Source organism: Podarcis vaucheri (assembly GCF_965113315.1).
Source record: "Podarcis vaucheri genome assembly, chromosome: 10".
In the NCBI taxonomy this organism is placed as follows: domain Eukaryota; kingdom Metazoa; phylum Chordata; class Lepidosauria; order Squamata; family Lacertidae; genus Podarcis; species Podarcis vaucheri.
In genome coordinates this window covers 38,801,056-38,825,394 of record NC_138748.1, presented here as the reverse complement: position 1 = coordinate 38,825,394, position 24,339 = coordinate 38,801,056, and the positions used below count along the sequence as shown (strand labels likewise).

The 24,339-nt window shown below is 39.9% G+C and overlaps 1 protein-coding gene across 6 annotated transcripts; it reads left to right on the top strand.

Moving 5' to 3' along the window:
• The first annotated feature begins 1,273 nt into the window (after positions 1 to 1,273).
• On the top strand, positions 1,274 to 22,802 carry NR2C1 (nuclear receptor subfamily 2 group C member 1). Of its 6 annotated transcripts, none has more exons than XM_082240995.1 (16): positions 1,274 to 1,473; positions 5,963 to 6,018; positions 8,509 to 8,584; positions 9,272 to 9,379; positions 10,488 to 10,718; positions 11,469 to 11,550; positions 11,926 to 12,105; positions 13,986 to 14,151; positions 14,234 to 14,324; positions 15,467 to 15,651; positions 16,571 to 16,736; positions 17,437 to 17,558; positions 18,353 to 18,492; positions 18,678 to 18,815; positions 19,889 to 19,994; positions 20,557 to 22,802. In XM_082240995.1, the coding sequence occupies exons 3-16, from the start codon at positions 8,531 to 8,533 to the stop codon at positions 20,729 to 20,731; spliced, it is 1,944 nt and encodes a 647-aa protein (XP_082097121.1). In that variant the 5' UTR covers positions 1,274 to 1,473; positions 5,963 to 6,018; positions 8,509 to 8,530; the 3' UTR covers positions 20,732 to 22,802. The 6 variants fall into 6 exon arrangements, with proteins under 6 accessions (XP_082097121.1, XP_082097126.1, XP_082097123.1 ...); XM_082241000.1 differs by having other exon boundaries at positions 1,279 to 1,473; positions 14,004 to 14,151; XM_082240997.1 differs by lacking the exon at positions 1,274 to 1,473 and adding an exon at positions 1,727 to 1,840.
• The last annotated feature ends 1,537 nt before the right edge of the window (positions 22,803 to 24,339 follow it).

Below are 24,339 nucleotides of genomic sequence, written 5' to 3'. Positions count from 1 at the left end.
GTCTGTTACTTTCTCCTACTGATAGGGAACCTTAGGAGGACTCTACGGTCTCTGGAATACCCCATAAGGGGAAAGGAGCAGTTTTTTTCTTATAGCAGTACCCATGTCACAAGTTGTGTATTTTTTCATTATATTACATGTTAAAATGGTGTCATGTTTGTTTAATTGCAAGTTGCTTTGAGCAAGGTAATATAACTGAAGAATATCATCATCATCATCATCATCATCATCATCATCATATCTCTTGAAATTAGGCCTAAGTACATGTAATGGTAGGGACGCGGGTGGCGCTGTGGGTTAAAGCCTCAGCGCCTAGGGCTTGCCGATCGAAAGGTCGGCGGTTCGAATCCCCGCGGCGGGGTGCGCTCCCGTCGTTCGGTCCCAGCGTCTGCCAACCTAGCAGTTCGAAAGCACCCCCGGGTGCAAGTAGATAAATAGGTACCGCTTACCAGCGGGAAGGTAAACGGCGTTCCGTGTGCTGCGCTGGCTCGCCAGATGCAGCTTTGTCACGCTGGCCACGTGACCCGGAAGTGTCTCCGGACAGCGCTGGCCCCCGGCCTATAGATGTGAGATGGGCGCACAAACCCCAGAGTCTGTCAAGACTGGCCCGTTCGGGCAGGGGTACCTTTACCTTTACCTTTTACATGTAATGGTATGGGCAGGGGTACCTTTACCTTTACCTTACATGTAATGGTATTGAATGCCCCTGCTTACTCAATGACTTCTGTCCTTAAATCCCTTTATTGTAAGACTCCCATTTCAGTGCGTCTACTCTGATCAGCACTAAAACGGGATGCAACCCATAAGCTGCTCTAATAATTGCATACCAATACAGAACATTTTGTTTATAATAAATATGCTAATATTCTAAATATTTTTTATTGTTTTTTGTTTGGTTAGCGCAGTAAACGGCTAAATACTGAAACCTCAACAAGGCAGGCTACGTGCACCCTTTTACAAGGGGGGCTGGCTTTTGGCCCTTCAGATGCCTGTTGAACTACAACTCCCATCATTCCTGTCCGTTGGCCTTGCTGGCTGGGGCTGACGGGAGCTGGAGTCCAAAAGCAACAAAAGCCCTGAGAGCAAAAAACCCTCTCCGGTTACAGATTCGGAAGGGCTGTTCTAGCTGCCGTACCCGCCCGTCCCAGCATCGCTATGACAACTTCAGGGTGTGTGTGTGGGGGGGGGGGTTCTTCTCTCCCTCCTCCCCCTCTCTCCCCGCCGGCCCGGTGACACTCGCCCCGCCTCCGCCATGGGCTCGCTTTGCGCAAGCGCAGCCGTGCTGATGCTGGTGGCGGCGGCGGCAGCTGCGGCGGCGGTTGGGGGAGGGGAAGGCAGAACGGCGTTACGCCACGCGAGAGACGGGGCTGGACCGAACGCGGGGAGCGGGGTCACGAACTCTGACCTCCCAGATCCGGACCCGCCACCGACAAATTAAACCCCAAGGAGCTGCTGCTGCGCCGCGGCTGTCAGGTATGACGCGGAGAGGGCAGCGGGGAGGAAAAGGAGGGGCTCCGGCGGCGCTGCCCGAGGCCTTCCCGGTGCGCCTGGGCCTCGGCTGGCGCCTCAGGGAGCCTCCTCAGCGGCGCCTGCTCCGTGCCCTGAGGCGGCGGCGGCGGGAGGGCGCCGTTCCCCATGTGGCGGCGGTAGCAGCAGCAGCAGCTCCTCCTGCTGCCGCCGCCGCCCCTCTGACCTTTCACCCACAGGAAAGGCTTGCGTCTCCCCTCCCCGGATCCTAGCCGCGCCCCGGGACCCGCTCCTCTCCTCTCCGCAGGCCCAGGGCTCTCCTGCGCCGAGGCTGATGGAGCCTGCGGGGCACGCAGCCCGGCCGCCGCGCCAGGTGGGAGCGGGTGGCGGCGGCGGCGGAGGTGCTCAGTCTGGCCCCGCAGCAGCCATTTTGTGCGAGCGAGTGACAGCGGGCTGGGCCCTCACCGCGCTGCCCCGGTCGCTCCGGCAACAGCGCCCGCCTGCCTGCCTCCCTCTGGCCTGGCTCTGGTCCTTGGCTGGAACCTGAGGCCTTGTGGCCTCTCAAACGGCAGGTGAAGGCGGCGCGAGGAGCTTGGGCGTGTGACGTAGGAAGCCTTACCCCGAGGAGTCACACCGCAGGCCCTTTCTAGCTCAGTATTATCTACACTGACCGGCACCGGCCCTCCAGGGTCTTCAGCACAGGGGGCATTTCCTCCTTTTGAGATGCCGGGGGGGGGGGAGGGGGGTTGCACCAATGGACCTTGTGCACGCGAGGCAGATACTGCGGCACTTCCTCGTCTTTTACAGTATGCTGTACTAAAGTTACAGGTGGAGGAAACTCACCTGGTTGAAGGATCCTCCATACAAAAGCGACAACAGAAGCTCCCGCACGTGGGTGTTCAGTGTTCGCGGGGGGGGAAGAGGCTCTGTCCTCGCCTTGTCTCTTGTGTGCCAGTTTTCAGTGTACTTTTCGCAGGGGAGTGCTCAAAATTTATAGCGCCTGTAGTCTAGAGTCGGGTTTACCACTTACAAAAATGCTGCTAGTCATCCTTTGTTCCATAATTTTGGATGATTAACCAATAATGGAAAGATAGATCATTATTTTCCTCCTTGACCCTTTCATATACATCTGTTTGTGTGTGCAATGGTGGCTCCTTTGAATATGGAGTGATGGCTTTATTTGGCCTTGGTTCATTCCGGTCTGTGCCCTTCAGTTATTATTTTCCTGTTTGACATACTGGAGAGGCTCATGGCCCTGGGTGCGGTATTTTTGGTACAGTGAAAAGGAAGGGCATACCTTTTGCCATGAGAGAAAGTGACACTAACAGCTTTCCCTGTCTTTCATTTTACTCTTCTTAACGGGTCTTGTCAGATCGTGTGACTAAGTGGCTGGAAAACTGAATTTTATTTGTAACTTGCAATTAAAAATGTGTAACTTGTAATTAAAGATGCTTAATATTGAACATATTCCTTGGATAGGAATCATGATCTGGATTAGAAGATGATAGCTGATTTGTTTTCTTCCCCACTTGGAGATAGTATGTCCCTGAATGCCTGTTGAAATGCTCAGCCAGCTGTTCTCATGTGTACATATGTGTATAAGATCTAAAGTGGAATGTAATCAGAATTGAAATAATTTACAAGAGTTGTACCTTATAGATTGCTTCTGTATCCATGAGTTGCACATGCTTTATTTAAAATATTTTAAGGCTGTCAATCAAAGCAGATTCCAGTGGACATGAACAAAACTATTCATACCAGATACAAATACAGCATATCAACATTCATAATGGAAATGGCTTAATGGCAAAAAGAATCAACAGTAAAACTTTCTTGTTATGTGAATCCTTTACATCCACCAAGTCTTTCAACCAGTGATCTACTCGTTGCTTGAAGCGTAAAATTAAAAGTGTCTGGAAACAAAAATGATCTTAATTTTTCTCTACTTGTTAAGACTTTGTATTTAATTGTTCAGTTATAAAATATATTGTATAAAATTGTAGAGTACAGTAATAGAATAACTGTTACAGGTAAGCACTTCACTACAGCAGCTCAACCCAACTGAGTTTAAAACTTCTACTATTTTTAACTCAATGTGGGAAAAATATATTAAGCTAGGGTTGCCATACATTGCAATTTCCTGGACACACACAGAATACTGCTGTTGGAAGCAGTGTCTGAGCGGAAATCGAGAAAATGTCCGGGAAAATCTGGAGATATGGTAACATATGGCAACAACTTTTGGGTCTGGATTCTCACTTATTGAAATATAGCAACCCTAATTAAGCACTTACATATGCATTTTAAATATTTTTGTATGCCACCTTAAGCTCATTGATTATCTGCAAGTTCTAGTGTTATTCCTGCTCTCTGGTGTAAAATGGGACCTCCCTCTTTTTCATGACTCCTAAGGTTCCTCATGCTGCTGCCAACCTAGCAGTTCGAAAGCACGTCAAAGTGCAAGTAGATAAATAGGTCTGGCGGGAAGGTAAACGGCGTTTCCGTGTGCTGCTCTGGTTCGCCAGAAGCGGCCTAGTCATGCTGGCCACATGACCCGGAAGCTGTACGTCGGCTCCCTTAGCCAATAAAGCGAGATGAGCGCCGCAACCCCAGAGTCGGCCACGACTGGACCTAATGGGCAAGTTCTCCATGATCCAGATTTCTTCAAAGCCACGTTTCAGGCTTGCTTATTTAAATAATCTTTAAGGTTCCTCAAGAGTGTTTGGTGAAGTACTTGGCCAAAAGCCTTTTGTAAGTCTTAAATACACAATGTCAGTTGGATCACCTCTCTCAATACACTTGTTATCATTCATTCTCAAACATGATGAACCAATTTTAAGCAAGAGCAGCTCTCCAAGATTAGCTTCCCTATATTAATTGATGGTACATCTTCCCTTTCACTGTTGAGCTATTCAGCCAACTGTTATCGTTAGCTGAAGTATTAATTCAAGTTACTTTATGTCATATTTTTCAAAGTACAGTAACTCATAACTAGAAACTAGCTGGACTGCAAGTCTAATTATATTCTCAGTTTTCCCAGTTTGAATTTTTAGTTCTTGCCAATTTTTCAAGACATCCGCTTTTATAAACATTGTCATTAGACCTCAAATAAGAGCACATCACCAGCCTGATAGATCAACATTTACATACTGCACCAGAAGTTATTTGCATTCATGTTGTCTCTTAAGTTTGAGAGACAATTCCTGCATTGCAGGGAGTTGGACTAGGTGATCCATGGGGTCCCAGTCCAACTCTTTCCATTCTATCATTCAGTGTATCAAACTGATGTATTAACAACAACAATCACAACAACAAAGTGCAAACATAAAGGGGTGTGGGTGTGGGTGTGTTTGTATATCTCTAACATCACAGCCTGGATGGAAAAAAAGTATAAAGATACAGCACAGCTCCAAAGGGATAATATAATATGAACCCACACAATGATCCCCTTTACACACAATAAAGGTTTATAAAAATAAAAGTATTTTCCACCTGTGAGTTCCATTATTATTGAGAATAAAGGTTCAATATAGTGAGCATTTTTGACATGCACACACTGAAACAAAATCTGAGCTTGGTGGATTTTTAACATAGCACTAAGAAACAAAATATTTCCTCATATCTATTTCAACTACAGTATGTCTATCTTTTACTATATAAAACATTTGAAGACAGTCCCCACTTCCTGTACACCAAACAGATGTTTCACATGTACGGTGGTACCTCAGGTTGCATACGCTTCAGGTTACAGACTCCACTAACCCAGAAATAGTACCTTGGGTTAATAACTTTGTTTCAGGATGAGAACAAAATTGTGCTGCGGTGGCAGCAGGAGGCCCCATTAGCTAAAGTGGTGCTTCAGGTTAAGAACAGTTTCAGGTTAAGAACGGACCTCTGGAATGAATTAAGTACTTAACCCAAGGTACCACTGTACTAGAGTCTTCCTAGAAGCCTAAGATAACTGATGAATTGAGATCCACTGTTGTTGGGTATGGTAAAAGCCAAGAGTTCAACAAATCAAAGAAAAGGAAAGAAAATTTAGTATGTTAATGAACATTAGCCAGCTTTGGCAACACAATACAGCTTCCAAGACTCCACTTTCCCTTTACCTCCCAAGGCTGAAAGGGAGAAGCTCAGTACAGATTTATAGACTGAAGAATCTAGCTTTTGCTAGCTAGATAATGTCTAGACTGCACCATTATGAACTTGATGAAACAGTGCACATCTTCTCACAAATCTGTTGTTTTCTTAAGTTCTTTATTTTCTGCAGATAACTGCCTTATAGGTTGATTCATATATGTATGAATTAATAATGCTATTGAATAATTTTAAGTAATTGCTGATAAAATCTTAAATCATTAAATGTTCTATAAATCTGTATAGATGGTACTTTAATAATTATTTGTGGAACATAAAATTATAAATTATTTTCATTCTGTAAACAATTCCAATAAGATATTTGAAACTAAAATTATTTCTTTTTGTTTAATTATAGGAGTCTCTAGAAATTGATTATGTACACCAGAAGTGGCGTATAACATTGGTATATAGGTAAGCAGAATGCTAATTTATAGATTCCATTAAAAAAGTTAAAAATGCAGAACTATGAGTCATAAAGTGTAGGATTTGGTCCACTGTACATTTCATGTACAGTGGTACCTCTGGTTGCGGATGGGATCCGTTCCAGAGGTCTGGCCGGATCCCGAGGTTTTTGCAACTGGAGAGACCGCTTCTGTGCATGCACGTGTGGCGGTAGAGCACTTCTGTGCATATGCTGAAGCGGTCTACCACTTCTGCGCATGCGTGCGCAGCAAAAACCTAGAAATACACTTCCAGGTTTTCCACTTACATATCCTGAAGTTTATGTAACTGGAGGGATACGTAACCGGAGGTACGACTGTACTGTATTTTGGTTAATAAGGCAGTTGGTCAAGGGTCCACAAACCTAGTTTCCCCTTCCCTTTCTTGCTTCTGCAGAAAAAATTCCCTGTTGTGAGTTCTCTGTAGAGAACAAGAGGTTTATCAGTGTAGCAGGCTGAGGGTCAGTACTGCTTCCCTCTTGAGTTTTGACAGAGGCGAATATATTGTCCGATATTGTTATGCAATAGACCTGTACACCACCACTTTGTGCATAAATACATGGAGTGTTAACAAGTTATCTTTCTGTCTGTCTATCTCTCCCACAAGAACAAAGATTTTATATAAAAACAGATAAAATAACTCAATTAAAAAATCCCTATTGTAATACATGGCTAATTTTCAGTTCTAACAAAACTCAGAAAACACATTTTGATTGTGTATTTACAAGTGCATGAAATGTGAGCTTGGATGAAGGGTGGGATATAAATGTAGTTAATAAGTAAAATAAAATAAAGTAAAAAATGTTGATGACAACTACAACACATATGTTTGCAAGTGCTCCAGCTTTCTAAAACATGAATTGATTACCCTTTTCACAGAGCGCTTGAAGATTATAACAGTGAAGCAATAATTAAATATTAATTACACTATAATTGTGATCTTGTGGCTTTCCTGCAAAAATAATGAGTCATAACCTTTGTCTCAATTATGCTGATTATTTAAGAGAAGTCTGTAGAAGATGTGCAGAAAGGTTATCCAGAGGGAGATTTATGAAAATAAATTATAAGTGAAAATGTTTCACTTGTAATTGACAAACGATTGGCAGGTGGTTTTCTGTTCAGCTGGAGAATGTTTGCACATGATCCTGCACTGATAAGGTCTCTAGTAAGCAACTAGTTTTAGAGAGAGAGAGAGTGTGTTGGGAGGTATTTGGGGAGGTAGGAGAGAATGAAGGCACGTGGCTGCAACTGCTGCTACTTCTGTGTACAGTGGTACCTTGGGTTAAGTACTTAATTCGTTCCGGAGGTCCGTACTTAACCTGAAACTGTTCTTAACCTGAAGCACCACTTTAGCTAATGGGGCCTCCTGCTGCTGCCGTGCCGCAGGAGCCCAATTTCTATTCTTATCCTGAAGCAAAGTTCTTAACCTGAAGCACTATTTCTGGGTTATCGGAGTGTGTAAGCGTATGTAACACGAGGTACCACTGTACTTCCCTCACTTGCTGATTAAGTCAAATCTAGTGCCCCATTTGATTATGTTGAAATCAATTAGGGGTATTTATGGAGCTGCATGGGTACTGATATTTTGATGATTGGTTTGTTTGTTCACTCCATGTAGCAATGACAGTGTCTCATCTGTGCAATTAGTCAATATGAAGTATTTTGGATGAAGAGCAAGAGGGATGTTTTGTCAGAGGAACTATTTACCCTGCCAAAGGAAAGCAAACAAAAAGCACTTAAGATCTGGCATGTTATGAATGGTCTAAAATGTATGATGCCAGGAGAACCCAAGTGGCAGGACATAGTGTTTATTTATATCTCATCTTTCTGACCGTGGTATCCAAGACAGTTATTTGTTTTGCCATTGATGTGGTTGTTAAAGAAAGGCAGTACTGTAAAAGTATTTTCTAGAATAAAAATATTTCTGTCTACGCAAAACTGAGGTACCACTCACAAGTAACTATAGCAGTATTGTAAATAAACCCATCTATGTTACTGACTTGCAGTTTATTTTTATACTTACCTGCTGTTTCCCTGCTGGCCATGTAGGAGTTCCCCTCTTCAGCATCTAGCATGGAAATGCAGGCTTTGATTCTTTTGACCTGCTAATTTAAAAAGTTCCCTTCTACCATCAAGGAGACTTGCTTTTCTCCACAGCTAGCACAGAAACCAAACTTGCAGGGGAGGAATAGAAGAAGTAGTTTGCCGTCCACTAGCACACTCACCTCACCAACATGGAATTCCTAGTCTAGGGGAGTTGTTAAACGTAAGGCTTAGCTATAGGCACATCACTAGCTTAGCAGTAGTGTGGTGTGATTTATGAATACAATTCCTGTGTATTTTAAGAGTTGACAAACATTGCTGCTTTTCAGAGCACTGCTGCTGATGTGCCATCAATAAAATCTTGACAACCATTGCTTGCTTTTGTTCTGGTTTTCTCTTAAAAACCTCTGTTTTACAGGAAACACTAGTGACTCAAGATCATGGCAACTATTGAGGAATTGGCCCATCAAATTATTGAACAGCAGATAGGAGAGGTACATGTACATTTTTACACTATACTGACTCAAGTTGCTATATAAAAATGTCCTTAGTAATTCATTGTCCATTGCTCTGGAATATATTGCTTTTTTATTTATGTTAAAGATGCTAAGTTGCGTTCCAGAAAATTCTAGCTGATGGTGATTTTGTTTGATAATTCAGCAAAGTGTTACAGTTTGGAGAAATAACAGCTGTCCTCCTTTGGAGAAGGTCATGTTTACTTACTACAAAGAACTGCTTCCACTAGTTACTCCTGTGTCTGGATACCCACCTAGCTTGATTATCTACAGCAGATACATTCCAAGTGGCTTGTAAGTAAGCCAGTTGTGTGTATGTAATGCCTATTCAGATACAGGAATCTCTTGGGGCCAGGGGCTGAGTAACTAGGAATTGTGCTTAAAGTGGATCTTAAACAAGTAGCCAGTTCTTAAGCACAACTGTCAGTGATTCTGTTCTGTGGTTGCAGGGAATACAAATGTGTAGAAGGATTGCTCTAACACAGTCTTTAACTAACACTTATTGGAAAAATCCACTTCTGTGGGGGATATTATTTGATAGCTATCAATACTGATTCCTGAATTAGCTTCTTGTGTGCTGCTGCAGTGAAAGAGCAATTTGACCCATTTGCTGTGCCTGCCAAACTTTGCTTATGTAGTTAGTGTGCCTTGTTTTTTTTGTTCTAGATAGCACATTCCCAAGGATCTGTCACACAAACACTAATGGATGGGACGGCACAAAGAATTCAGATTGTTCCTGCTGATACAGGTCTCTCCTTACCCCAGCGCATACAGGTACAGTCGGCCTAAAATACTTAACTAGTTGAAAAATGTGTCCTGGGCACCATATAACAATAGATTTCTGAAACAATTGAACAATAAATGGAGACTGTGAAACTTACCCCATTGTGCAGTTCTCCCACAACCAAAGCATGGTGTTAAAAGCACTGGATTTAACCCAAATGTTATGTTCCTCTGTGTGAGTGTGACCAATGTCATACCCACCACCAACATGTGATTCTTGGAGAGGTGGCAAGCCATAAATATGGCCCCTGGGCCAAAAGATACTGCCCTCCCATCCCTTTTTAGATCATTAGATTGTTTTCCTAGAGAACCTTGGGAAGGAAGCTGAAGCCCTGAAACTTCAGGTCAAATCTGTGAAACCTGGCAACTCTCAAGTTTGGGGTTATATTGTGAATGCACACAATACGTGCTTTAACAAGCTTTACTAAATTAATCTTAATTTGTGCACTGCAGATTGGTTTTTCACAATTGTGGTATCTGTGTTCCCATAGTTCCTGGAAACAAAGGGTTATATGTAATCAAGTCAAGCTCAAAGTAGACCTGTTGAAATAAAAGGACTTGAGGTTCTTTTATTGTCTACTCCACGTGTGACTAATGCTGAATATCACTCATAATGTATGAATTTAGGAGAGATTATATTGTGATCTTCTACAACTCAGTGCTTTACAAATGAAAATGTATAGTGTAAAAAGCTAAAGTGTCAGATTTCTCCTGCCATAGTGGACCTCATATCACAGGCTCCAATCCTGTGCATACTTACCTAGGAGTAGCCCTCCTTGAAAACAGAGAATCGTTCTTCACAAATGTTATGTTAGAATGAATTCTGAAGAATTTAATATCTAATTTCCAAGCTGGATGGTTGTAAAGTTTTTGTTTTTTAAATGTGGACGTGTCTTACAGTATGAAACACTCCTAATTCTTGAGTGATCATAACACTAGGTGAATGAGCTAGGATGCTGATTCATGTAATATATGCTACAGCTATTGAAAACAGTTAATATAGTTCCATTTTCTTTAATCACACTTGACTACGCCATAATTCCGCTAGACACACCTGTTAATCATAAGCTACCATAACTTGAAATAAATGTGTCACCAGATTGTCACAGATCAGCAGACGGGGCAGAAGATTCAGATTGTTACAGCACTTGATCAGACTGCAACAGGCAAGCAGTTCATATTAACAAATCATGATGGTTCTACCCCAAGCAAAGTGATCCTTGCAAGACAAGATGCCACTCCAGGAAAGGTTTTCCTAACAACTCCAGATGCTGCAGGAGTCAACCAACTGTTTTTTGCATCCCCAGATATATCTGCACAACATTTTCAGGTATGGTGTCTCATACTGTTAGGACTTATCAAATTACTTTTGAGACCTAGACTTTCCACTTCATGGTCACGCTAGCCCTGCTTTATAAGCTGCAGTGCTCTGTATATGTTTTGTGGATTGATAGTCCTCTTATGCATAAGAAAGTAGCTTATTTGCTGTCTTGTAAAAAATAATATTGCAGGACATGTGTGCTTTCTTACTGGAAAAGGAAGCAATATTCAGAGGAAAGTGTTTTAATTTTTTTAAGGTTCACCAAATGCTGGTTTATTGCTTTGAAAGGCAGCCAGTTTTATTTATTTATCATTATTTCACTCACTCTCCAAGCAGCTCAGATTGTCATCTGAGCGCCCAGCAATTTGGCACACTTTGTCCTTCTATAGAGTGACATGATTGGTCCTGTGTCTCATTAGTGCTGTGGTTCACTTTTTCCCCTACTTAGTATTCATTTAATGCAAGGGAGAGAAATTGGTGGCTTTCCACATGTTCAAATCAGACCTAGTTAGTATGGCCTGCCTGTAGCTATACAAAGGCTATAGTCCAATGAATTTTGGAGGCCCACAGGTTCCCCATCTCTGGCTTAATGTTTTCCAATATATTTATTGCCAAAAGTATCTTCTGGATCTTGGCCATAGTTTAGTGTAAAAGTGCTTTTTCATGTTCCTGCATTTCACAGGATCAGGCATTTAATTTATAGCTAATAATGTAAGCAGGAGGAACTGAGAAGTCATTTATTTGTTTGATTGCTTTCAGATTTTAACAGACAATTCTTCCATAGAACAGACCCTAAATAAAGTATTTGATCTCTGTGTTGTTTGTGGAGACAAGGCATCAGGTAAGTCGCCATGTAGTTCTACTTTGCAAAATTTAATTGGCATTTCACTCTGTAATTTAACTGTTTTTGTCATGTGTTTTAAACAAACCTTTTGTACTAGGACAGCAAGCATAGTTCTGATGTTTTACAAGTTAATTTTGAATATTAATAAGCCATCATTTGTTCAACACAACTAATTAAGTCTTTCCTACTATAGTAATTCTTGTTTTTAATATCTGATTTCATTATTAATTTTAATGTAGATAGCATATGTAAACTGAGAGGTTTCAATGGTTAAGCAGTATATAAAATTCTATTAAATGAATACAATTGTATGCAATTAAATAAAACTTAAGAATAATACTTCCTAATTAATGCATTATATAATGTATTCAGGTCGTCATTATGGAGCAGTGACATGTGAAGGATGCAAAGGATTCTTTAAAAGAAGCATACGAAAGAATTTAGTGTATTCATGCCGTGGGACAAGAGACTGTGTGATTAACAAACATCACAGAAACAGATGTCAGTACTGTAGACTTCAGAGGTGTATTGCATTTGGAATGAAACAAGATTGTAAGTATGAGTGTTTATAGGTTTATTGTGGGGAGGGTGATAATTATTGGAGGATTTATTTGCTCCTATGTGTTCTTACCCAGTCTCCACTCATTACATTCAAATTAGCATTTGAGAATTAATTGAATTTTTAGTGACAAGATGCTACTGATGCTACAAAGACTTAAATTATAGAACTGTCACTTTTTGCTCTGAAGTCCTATACATGAGTCTTCAAGTGGCAAGAGCATATTGGCCTTTCCCTAACATTTTTGCTCACATTTGAAGATAAAAAGCCTTTCACTATTTCTGGAAGACACTCAGACTTGGGATTTGACAAGATCTTCCCCACCATCTCATAAAATGCTCGATTTTGAACAGCTGTGAAAAACATTTCTATATACAGGCAACACCATGTTTATGCACGGGTTGCATTCTGGGTCATCACTCATGTAAGCTCATTTCGCCCCCATCCCTTCCGCTCCCACCCACTTCTAGGGCCAAAAGCGGTGTGCATGTCAGTGATTGCATGTGCTTTGGTCACTACAAAACAGTTGTTTCCTGTATATTGTGGTTGGTCATATGAGGTGCAGTGGCTGTACAGTTGAGAGAGACTGCTTTTGATTCTCAGTACTGCAATAAGCAGCAAAATCAAAAGTAAAAATTTCTCAAAGTGGTGGTGTTCAAACTGCCTTACATGTTCCTGAATGATCAGTAATTTTGAACAAGCCTCTGCAAAAGACAGTTTACTCACCACTATCATCCCTCTGTGTCACCCAACCAGAGGGGTGCTTTGGTTGTATTAAAATACAGATGGGGAATCACTTTAGTTCTACGGACCAGATCCATATCAAGTTTGGCCTCACAGCCAAATTTGACAGTTGGGTGGGACTGCCCACTAACATGAAGTCATTATTACCTCACAGGATTGACATGGGGGTTGTCCACACACCTATCAAAATCCCTTGTGCAGGGTTCCAAAGTGTCTGACAGCCAGCTGCTATTCCATGCTGGCAAAAGGCATGTGCAGCCAAACTCAGCATAATTTAACCTCCTCTCATTAGCTGTTGAGTAGGGGTTGAATCTTGCTGTGTTGACTCACACGAACAGCCAAAGAAAGCCTGTAAAAGAGTTTTGTCAGTTGCTGGGCATGGTTTGGGGGAAATGACCTTGCGGTTAAATTAGATCTCCTGGCAGGCCAGATGTCCCCCATCCCTGTGTTTTAGAGGGCGCACTCAGTTTATCTAAGAAGACAGTGAGGCCGAAAGGGCCAAGCTGTACCCCACAGGGACTAAATGCTTAATCTCAAACTCCTGCAAATTTAAACTGTTGATTGGCAACTGTGAATAGGATTTCCTTGAAGGTGGAAAATTTAAAAGCACCTGCTGGAGAGACTCTTAAACAAACTACAGTATTCCTGTAAAACGTACTGCTTTGTTCAAATGATGGTGAATGTATAAATAGGCATAGCCCTTCAATGTTTTTGAGTATCTATGGGTTAACAGACAACATTGCCAGTGCTAAGAGACTGGAAAGTATTTAGATATGAGCTGTGGGATTATGGATTTCTGCGTGAAGCCCTTTTCTTCTCATGCATGAATTCCTTCCAGTGAACTTAACCATAGTTGTATCAAGCCTAAAGTAAACGTACTAGATTTTTGGTTATGTTTAAAGGCTAGGGGAGTTAATACACAGGAGGGAAAGAACTGAAGGGATGGGAGGTTCTGTCCTTTGTCTTAAATCTCTGATCATGGTTAGGCTATTGCAAGAAGTGTTTTCAGTGAACAGAAAACAAATTTGTTAGGATTAGTTTATTTAAACTACAAAGTTGACAGTAGAAATTGAAAAGAAACTTGTTTTTAACAGCTAATTGTGTGTGAATTTTGGATTGTTACTGATAGCTCCACACCCTTTTGTAGCTGTTCAGTGTGAGAGGAAACCTGTTGAAGTATCACGGGAAAAGTCTTCAAATTGTGCAGCTTCTACAGAAAAGATCTATATCAGAAAAGATTTGCGGAGCCCACTTACAGCCACTCCAACTTTTGTAACAGACAGTGAAACAGCAAGGTATGCAAATATGGCTCTAGATTAATTAGTTTTGTGGCAGTTTTTTTGGTCATAAGCAAACATTTTTGCCTTTTTATTTCAGATCAACAGGAATGTTGGAGTCCGGAATGTTTGTGAACATTCATCAGTCTGGTATAAAAAATGAGCCTGCAGTGTTGATGACCCAGGATAAGGTATATGATGCATTAATGAAATAAACTTTAGTGGATTCACTTGTCTAAATATTTTGTAGTAATAACATTTGTTTGGCATGCTTAAGGAATCAATGTTTCTTCTGTCCACTCCCCCCCCCCTGCTGTGTGGTCTTGTTTTATAAAACAACAACATTGAGGTATGCACAGGAAAATGTCTGCAGGTCCTTAAGGCAGGGAGCAGGGCAGAGGCAGGAAGCTACCTCTCTCTTTCCTTGTGTCTTCCTTCTTTCTTTCTTCCCTACCTGCCTTTATTGATTTAAGGATAGAGCTAGCAAATCAAATTGCTTCGAACTGTGTTCTTCTGAGCCCAATACAATCTTTTGGGGTCACTGTGCCATGGATGCTTCAGTTAAACATCCTAACTAACACCCTCAACTCTAGCAAATGCTACTATCCACCCTTGAAGTGTACACCCTTAAATGACATCAACCATGTTTCATCTGCTTCTATAAGAAGCCTACCAATCTTCCACCTCCACTTACCAGAGTTCACGATGGGGGGGGGGAGAGTTTGGCTCAGTTAGATTGTCTATATTAGCCCCCAAAGCCAAACAAGTTCGTTTTTGAACTTTGGAGACAAATTTGACACTCTTCCATTGAACTTAAGATTTGGCAAGCACAGGGTTTTTTGCTGTCTTACACTACCATGGTCATTGCCAGTTTGAATCTTCTTAAAGACATACTGAAATCTTCTTTCAAATCCCTGCTTCAGCTGTCTTTCTTATCACTGGTATTCAATAACAAGAAAGAGGGATTTAAAAGTGGTGGTACCCTGGAATATCCTCAGTCAAGTGTTGCAATCTTTTTGGCACAAGGCAAAACTGTTGTTGTTTCCCCAGGCATTTTAATCTGCTGGAAGTTACTGCTTTATTACTGTTCTACTACAGTCATTGATGATACACTACCCTGAAGTTGGGGGAAGCTGTTTGAACATGTATTAACCAATATGTTATCTGAAAGTATTTATGAATAAGAGCTTGTCTTTTTAGTGATTACCAATTCTGCAACAGATATGCTTGCAACTGAGATCTCTTCTCTAAAAATTTAGTATAGGTTCCACTGTAAGATTAATTGTTGTGTTAAAAAACATTAACTCTTCACTTCCTCTCCCCTCCTTCTTAGGTTGAAACATGTCAAGGAGATTTAAGTACTTTAGCAAATGTGGTCACATCATTAGCAAGTCTGAGCAAGTCCAAAGACATGCCCCAAAGTAGTCCTGAGCTGTCCATGATAGAAAGCTTAAGCAATGGAGACGCATCACTGTCTGAACTTCAGCAAGATGAACATGCAAGTACCGATGTTACAAGGTAAAAGAATGGTTGCATATGAAAGTAGTAAATGGTCTGACAAAAACATAGGAACAATAGTAGGCACTTTAGCGTCCAGTAGTAAGTGTGATAATAGCATAATGAACACCAGCTATTTACAGGCATGTTCATATGCTTTAATCAGCCTAAATGTATGGAGTCTAACACAAGAATCTGGTTCAGACCCACATATTGTTAGGCAGAGATATGCAAAAGTTTTGTGCCCATGCATTCATGTCCTCTCAGCATCCCTTCCCTCTTTTCTTGGTACACTGTGATTCTACACTTACTGGATTAATTAACCATATGTTTCAGTTACACCTGAATTGAGAAACTGTGGTTACCAGAACAAGCCAAGACTGTAAATCACTGTTTGAAATTGGTTTAAGATTCTGACTTGTTCTGATATGGTAACCATAGTTTCCGGGTCTTATGGCTTGGAAGAAATACTTCCAACTTCTTAAAATACAGTATTAATTTGTAATTATACAAATCACTTTTTATAAAGCTGGCTGTGGAGGAAGAGTGCTGGTTATATGTCACTGTTCTTATTTCTGCCAATGATGCCCCAGAGGGGACTTGTGCAATAGGAAAGAATGATTTTAATAATGTGAATTATCAGCATCCTGGTGGGGCCTGTTCACCCAGGCCCCAACACTTTGTGATATCCCCCCTTAAAAAAGCCAAAAGAAGCCAAATCAGAAACCATTCATTTAGTGGCCATGCCTTGAGAACCATACAAGTGGGCAGCATTACTCTTGCTTCAGGACTGGAGATTCTTGGGAACCACAGGCATGTTAATACTCATTCCTGCTTTAATTTGGTTTAATGTGTGTTTTTTGGGCCTGAAATGGTTTTGTTTCGTTTCACTATCCTATCCAACTTGACTGATCTTACGTTTTCCATATATTATTTATAGGGCATTTGATACTCTTGCAAAAGCACTAAATCCAGGAGAGAGCGCATCGTGTCAGAGTTCTGCAGAAAGTATGGAAGCCAGCGCACGTTTGGTTGGTGAAGAAGCCAGCATGAATATTGTTGAAATAGAAGGCCCACTTCTGAGTGACGCTCACGTAGCTTTCAGGGTACTTAATTATTATTTATAACCCCAGGCTATTTAACTTTTGTAGAGACAAATTCAAACCTGTTATGTGACCTTTTTAAAGAATAACATTTGAGGAACATACTTTGGTGGACAGCTGACACTTGTTTCAGATAATATGTGATTGTCAATTACTTTGGTTGTGCAGTATTGTTACATACAAGGGATAGAAGGTTCCTGGGGGAAGCATCTGTGTACAGAAACTCCTGTTTACTTGGAGAAAGAGCTTTTTCGTGTGTTTAGGGTGAGGAAGGCCATCAAGAGAGCAGAGAGTTCAGGGAAAGGTTTCTGGGGGAAGCAAATACTTAGAGGAATAGGAATGTGTCTGAAGAGAAGCTCTTGGGCATACTTGGGGTGAACAGGGTCATTGAGAGAGAAAAGCCTGCCTGTTTTAACTAGATTTGTTATGTTATCAATTCTATCAAAGTAGATAAGCCTGCTTGTAGTTTATTTTCAAAAGGGCTGCACTGAAACTTTTGCTGCTTTTACGTTTAAAAGTCATTCATTTATCTAGGGCAAATTGTAGAGCACATTAATGTATCATGAAGTTTTCCAGTCCTGCATTTTTAATATTATAATAAGCATTTTTCATTTTCTTTGAAGTTTTCTGCTATATTATTAATATCTGTATTCTTTGAGACATGACAAGTCATTAATTGTTTTAAACTATATTTTTGTGACAGCTTACCATGCCTTCCCCTATGCCTGAGTACCTGAATGTTCATTATATTTGTGAATCGGCTTCCAGATTGCTCTTCCTATCTATGCACTGGGCACGTTCTATTCCTTCCTTCCAAGCTCTGGGGTGAGTACTGAAAAAATCACTTAATGTAACCAAGGTTTCAAAACAGAATTCCTGCTGGTATGGATGTAAACTTCATTTTGCAAAAAGTTTGCCATTTTATCTTAAAAATATTAGATGGAATCCAGTTGGCATTCTTACACTCATGGGAGGACTGTAGATTCACAGACACCTCTTCTAACTCAAGAGGTGGGGAGTTTTTGCTGACTCTCAGTGCCCCCTGAAAATCAGCTCCGGAGGGAGACCTTGAGGAACAGAATGGAAGGTGGTGTGGCAACTTGCAACTTAGTCATGCTTTTATTTATAAAATTTACGTGCTTGATTCCTATGTTGGTCAAATATTCAGTGCTCAAAGACTACAATATAAATATAAATATAAATAAATATAAAGACTTCAATATAAATAGTGGCAAGAGTGGCAGCCCAACTAAGTAAATATTTACATGAGTCAAAGCCCTGCCTATACATTTCATTCTTTTCTGCATTTAGGAAACCTGAGTGTGATCAGAGTTTTCATGTTAGGTATGCCAGGAAGTTCAGTTTCATAGTGAGAGAGGTCTTGTCTGCCTGTTGATTGTGTTGAATACTTGTGACTACATGCACTATGGCCTGGTTCACATGTTACACTAAGCCAAACCATGGGTTTGCATGAATGTGGGCTTTTGGTGAGGAGCTTGCTGCTTTGCTGTGCTGTGCTGAGCTAAGCTAAGCCAGTTTAGTTGTGTGACATGTGAACCAGGCTTGTATTGAACTGAACCAAACAGTTCCATTAATATAGTTCTACTTCTTTTTAATAGGCAGGATAACAGCATCTCATTAGTGAAAGCCTGCTGGAATGAACTTTTTACACTTGGTCTTGCACAGTGTTCACAAGTAATGAACGTAGCAACTATATTAACGGCATTTGTTAATCACCTTCATAATAGTTTACAACAAGGTAAGATACATTGTTACAAGTCTCAGAATTGGTATGGATGGGAACATTGACTTGCTTTGTTATTGATTGATCGCTACTGAAATAAATGCATTTTCTTATATTCATTTTGTGCCTTTCCCTTTACTTGTGGAAACAGCTAACTAAGACAGTAAGAGCCCTATTTGCAATGTTTTGTATTCACTTAGATAAACTGTCAGCAGATAGAGGAAAGCTAGTGATGGAGCATATCTTCAAACTGCAGGAGTTCTGTAACAGTATGGTGAAGCTTTGCCTTGATGGTTATGAATACGCTTATTTGAAAGCAATCGTCCTCTTCAGCCCCGGTATGTAAAAACAAGAAACTAAAACCTTTGGCCTTGTTCATTCAGTCTCTTGCTATGTTTACCAGCTTGCTGTTGGAGCAGATGTGCTTAGCTACTTTACTTTGAATTGTACCATCTAAATAGACCAAGCTGGGTTATTTGTGCTAAAACTAAGTGCTTCTGGGCTTTTTTGTCTGATTTCATGTTGGGTGTCATTTTTATGGCCATAGCTTGGCCCCTTTGGGGACATTTAATTTAGTGTTGTGGGTTAACATTTCTACATGAATCCACTGTGTGAGACTATCATAGTTTGGGTGGTGGCCTGTCACCAGTATGCAGATGATACCTAGTTCTGCATCTTATTAACTTAAGCACCCATGAACAGCTATGTCTGTTTTACATCAATGTCTGGAGTATATGGATATGGTTAAACAAACTTAAATGAATCCCAAAAGAGATAGATAGGTTTGATGCTGTTAGGTAATTGTAGTGGTCTAGATGGTGTGGCAATCAGCCTGTCTGTGGTCTGTGATGGTTGGGGTGGCAATCAGCCCATCTCAGCAGGTGTCCACTGCAAGCATCCACCTATACCATCTGCAAAGCTTGGGATACCCCCTTCAGCAGTAGTGCATGAGAATATTCTCAATGAAAGAGAACTTTGTCTCTTCCTGTTTGAACAGAAGCATTTTTTGCTTAACTTATGATGGGTGGGTTTAATCTTGCTTATATCTAATGTTCTAGCTTTTTTTTGGGATGGGCACAAGAAAAACAGGTGCTAAATAATATTTTATTATTGCAATCAAGTTGCTTGTTTATTTACAGCTTTTATTTATTTTTACCATTTTATACACTAATACAATCATAAAGACAATTCAAGAAAAGAGAAGAAACAAAATAGACCAAGTGTCCATTGTATGATTCTAATAAAGCTGCTTTGCAGTTCATAGTTTCAGCTTTCAGCAGATACTGGACAATTTAAGTAGCAAAATTTGTTTTCATTTTGGGTCGTAAAAGAATATCTGCCATTATGTGTCCTTTGCTGCCTTTTATGTACATCTGATTTGCAGTCGATTTAACAACATACTTCGTTTTAGATCACCCTGGCTTAGAAAACATTGTACAGATTGAAAAATTTCAAGAAAAAGCATATATGGAATTTCAGGATTATGTAACAAAAGTATATCCAGATGATACTTACAGGTATATATATATATATACACACACACATATCTGATTTTTTAAATGTTTCCTTTCTGAGTTGTATTAATTCAGGAAACTTCTGGGAACTAGTTTTGTGTTTAAAGTGTGAAAATATGTTTTCTTTAATGGTAGGTTGTAATTTCTCTAGATAATGCTATTCCTTCATACTTTGCATATATGAAATAAATAGTAGCTGTAAGTTTTCATTTCTAGTTAAAGTTCCATTATTGTGTTTGCTTCAAAGTGGCAGGTCCTGAAGTTGCAAACTTAATGAAAAGGGTTTATTCGTTCTTCTGGTTATACGTAGTCTGATTAAAATCAGTAGGGTTTCCTAGAAGTCAAGCCTGTTGTCTGGTTTTATAAGCCACTGGCAAATGTTTAAAGGACAGAGCACTCGGCTCATTTTGGCAGGAGGGAACAAATGATACCCTTGCATGAGTGCATGGATCAGCCCCATATGCAGATATTTCTTAACACACCATATATTTTGCTTACCAATACAGCTGAAGATTGTTTTTTGAATGTAAACTTGTGTTACCCTTTTGTCAAATATGTTTTCCAGGCTGTCTAGGCTGCTTCTCAGATTGCCTGCTCTGAGACTGATGAGTGCTGCTATAACAGAGGAACTGTTTTTCGCAGGACTAATTGGAAATGTTCAGATTGACAGCATCATACCATATATTCTAAGAATGGAGACTGCAGACTACAATTCTCAAATAATTGGTCATGCTGTATAAAAGTTAAAACCACGGATTCTATACCATGGCAATCATGGTAATTGTAAATGTACACTATCTCCAAGAGATAACAAGTTTTTCTGTGCAATTTTAACAAGAAAAATACAAGAAGGTGCAGCTTCCTCATTACCAACACATTCTGGAAACGCAGTAGACTATCTTGACTGGTGCAGGATGATTTACCTTTTATCTGGTTTTCAAGAACTTTGTATATTGCTTTAGAATCTAATGAAAATCAAGAAGAGTAGTTCATCCTATTTTTGTAGTTTAGCTATACCTGGAACATGACTATAACAAATTCTAAAAAATGTAGAAAAACAAGCCTTTGATAATGGAGAAACTTCATCAAGGCATTTCCATGTGATACTTTAGAAACAAAAAATAAACATTCTTCCCAATGCTGTATTTTCAGTATCTTGTTTCTACAAATTCATTCTTGTCCGTTTGATGTAAGTCTGAAATCCTGAACAAGGCAACTTTTTTCTGATGTGACTGAGGGTTGCATCCCATGTTAGTCATACTCAGAGTAGATCCGCTGAAATGAATGGACATGACTAACTTCAATTTATTAATTTCAGAGGGTCTATTCTGAGTAGCCTAGGTGGACTGTAAACCCTGGACTACAAAGCTTTGGATATATTTCCAGTAGCTTTGGATGGAACTTAAACAATTTTATTAGCCAACTAGCATTTATTTAAATTGAAGATTAATTACAGAAAATCTGGAAAACTGGCTTGAAAGCCTATTTATTAGTGCCCCAAAGCAATGATTATATTTAGATTAACTTGAGTCACAAATAGTTATGTTCAGAGTTATATCCGCTGCTAATATGATTTAGAAGTAAAAAAATTCTAGATACCTTAAATGTATCAGATAAGTATTGTGTGTTATTTCCTGAGTCCTGTTATTTTATTTACGTATGCAAATCAGTTCATCAGTGCCAACTAGGTCTTTTTAGTAATATTTGTGCCCGTACATCTAGCTAGGAAATTGATTGGTTATAAGCGTTAAGGTGCACATGAGCATGTGAGCCATCTCACACAAACTTACCAGTCATATTGGAATTGGATTTCCTTTAGCAATCCTGTCTTTTCCTGAAAGTTGAAACAAGTTTCAAGTTCTCATAAAACTCAAATAAGACTAGAAAGAGTTCCTTAAATGTTCATAAGGAGATAAATAAACCTTGATGGAAAGTATGTGTTACCGAATTGTACTCTGTTTTTCCTACACTGTAGTGATCACAGAATCCTCAATTGCAGATTTTGTGTTTTCATATTGTGTTTGCTACTGAGTATCTTCAGCCTTTGAAAACTTTTCCAGATGCACTTTGTGATTCATTGAAGGCTACTTCTTTTTGAATTACGGTATAGAATAGTTAATCTAGCATAAACACAAAATATTCCTTTACTGTGTCAAGGATTGTCCATATAACTTTTTTTTTTTTTTTTTTTGGTAAATCTTGTTTTCACCTTTATTTCATGTGATCATACTGAATAATTAGAGACAGCTGCCTCTTCTTGTCAAACTGTGGTATTTACCAACAAATGAAATGGGCCTTCTGTAATCTGGACAGCGTTATTTTTATCAAGGTTTTAAAAAATGATTTAATAAAAAGAGGTACCTTTTTATATACTTCAGAATGAGTCGACCAACAATAATGTAGTGAACAGTTTAATTTCTCCCCAAAAAGATAAGCATGCTTATGCACTTGGGCACATGCAGGCTTGTATCATACAATTGTAATAAATGATGTATTCTTGGGTACATCTTGTAGTTAAAAAATTTATTGTTTTAAGTCTGTACAGATAAACTATATTACACATTTTCTGAATGCTTTCAATAAATTTGTTACAGCTAGTTCTTCTCCACTGTCACTGGAAATTGTTTCTGCATTTCATTCCACTTTTGTATACATAATTTTTTGTGGTTCAGTTTTTGTGTATGCATCAGAATGCCCCAATTACTATATTGTTGCTATATAATAACTACTGTAAATGTCTTGAAACCTGAAGAAGTGTAAATTCTATTTTGGCTGTATTTTTAAAAATAAATTGTAACTTTTATCATAGAATGCTGTTATCTCTTTAATCTCCTTTTCAATTAAAAATCAACCTAGTTCATGTGAGTTTTATGTACATAGATGCACTGTTATCTATTATCCTTATTTTTTTAACATTTTGCAGTATTGTGGTAGAGTGAATTAAGTATTATTTTGGCTCAGATGCATTCACTTTGCTATTTTTAGTTAAGCTTTCCAGCCATTGCGTATCACTGATACGTTAATATCTGTGCTTTCCTTAATTTTTCTCTTGGTCCAAGTATGTACAAAAATTCAGGAACTTGTTTTTTAAAATTTGAAAAGTACTACTGCATGTTCAGTATTGCAGAATTGAGTATCTTTGTTTACTGTACCAACATACTTTGGTAATACTAAAAAATTACAACAGATAAATCTTTTCTGTCAGGAGATATATCCAGCTTTGAAGAGGTTGCACGTTCAGATGATTAAAGGACTACTAGATGAGGATGAGTAAATTGCAGAGGTGTTGCAACTTGCCTTCTAGTGAGCAATAGTCTCTTGCCTTATAAAGACATGTCATGTTCAAGCCATATGGGCTTCTCAGAAGCATCTGATGGGCCCCTGTGAGAAACAGGGTGCTCTTCCCTCCAACCATGGAAGCAAAGGATAGCCTTTAGCACCATGAATTTGTCTAATTTTCTTTTAATCCTCCCACAAGAAGTTAAGACACCATTCCTACTGAGTTTCAGATGGCTGGTCAAAACTCTTATTTCAGGGGGCCTTTGCACCCTGAATGCTTCTCATATGTTTTACTTTTGTTTGTTAATTAGAGAATTTAAATTCTTGGTTTCAAATTCTGAAAGTTTAATTCATGTTTAGTGGTTAAGAGCGGTAGACTCGTAATCTGGGGAACCAGGTTTGCGTCTCCGCTCCTCCACATGCAGCTGCTGGGTGACCTTGGGTTAGTCACACTTCTGTGAAGTCTCTCAGCCCCACTCACCTCACAGACTGTTTGTTGTGGGGGAGGAAGGGAAAGGAGAATGTTAGCCGCTTTGAGACTCCTTCGGGTAGTGATAAAGTGGGATATCAAATCCAAACTCCTCCTCCTCCTCATCTTCTATTTTATTGCTGTAAACCGATTTGAAACCTAAATGGCGAAAAGCGGGATATAACTTTGAAAAATAAAGCAAGCCACCTAGGTTGGTCGCCATCAATGCTTCCTGTACAGAGTGCATTCTTTACTTTACCTATATCCTGTGCGAAGTCCTTTCTTTTATCAGTCCTGACTGTTTCAGCGTTCAGCTCGGTTGAATGTTCACGAGAGGAGAAAAACTTTACACGCCTCTCATGTCACTTATAGAGCAGGACTTGCACCTTCCAGTGACTCAAGAGTCGCATGGATCTGTCTTAGGCTTCCTTGCACCCCCTTCAGCATGTCTATGTAGCATCTCCCCACCATCACTTGCAACCATCTCAACCCTTTCTCTTAGGTCAGGATATCTGTTGACACTGACATCAAAATACAGTGGGGGTTCCTCCCCCAAATCTTCTAAATCCGTGGTTCCCAATGTGGGGCACCCCCCCACAG

Bases quoted from the DNA above. Each gene is read 5' to 3' on its own strand.
- NR2C1 (XM_082240995.1), top strand. From the start codon at position 8,531: ATGGCAACTATTGAGGAATTGGCCCATCAAATTATTGAACAGCAGATA. The intron at 11,551-11,925 runs GTAAGTCGCCAT...TAATGTATTCAG, and splicing joins TTGTGGAGACAAGGCATCAG to GTCGTCATTATGGAGCAGTG. The intron at 19,995-20,556 runs GTATATATATAT...TATGTTTTCCAG, and splicing joins TATCCAGATGATACTTACAG to GCTGTCTAGGCTGCTTCTCA.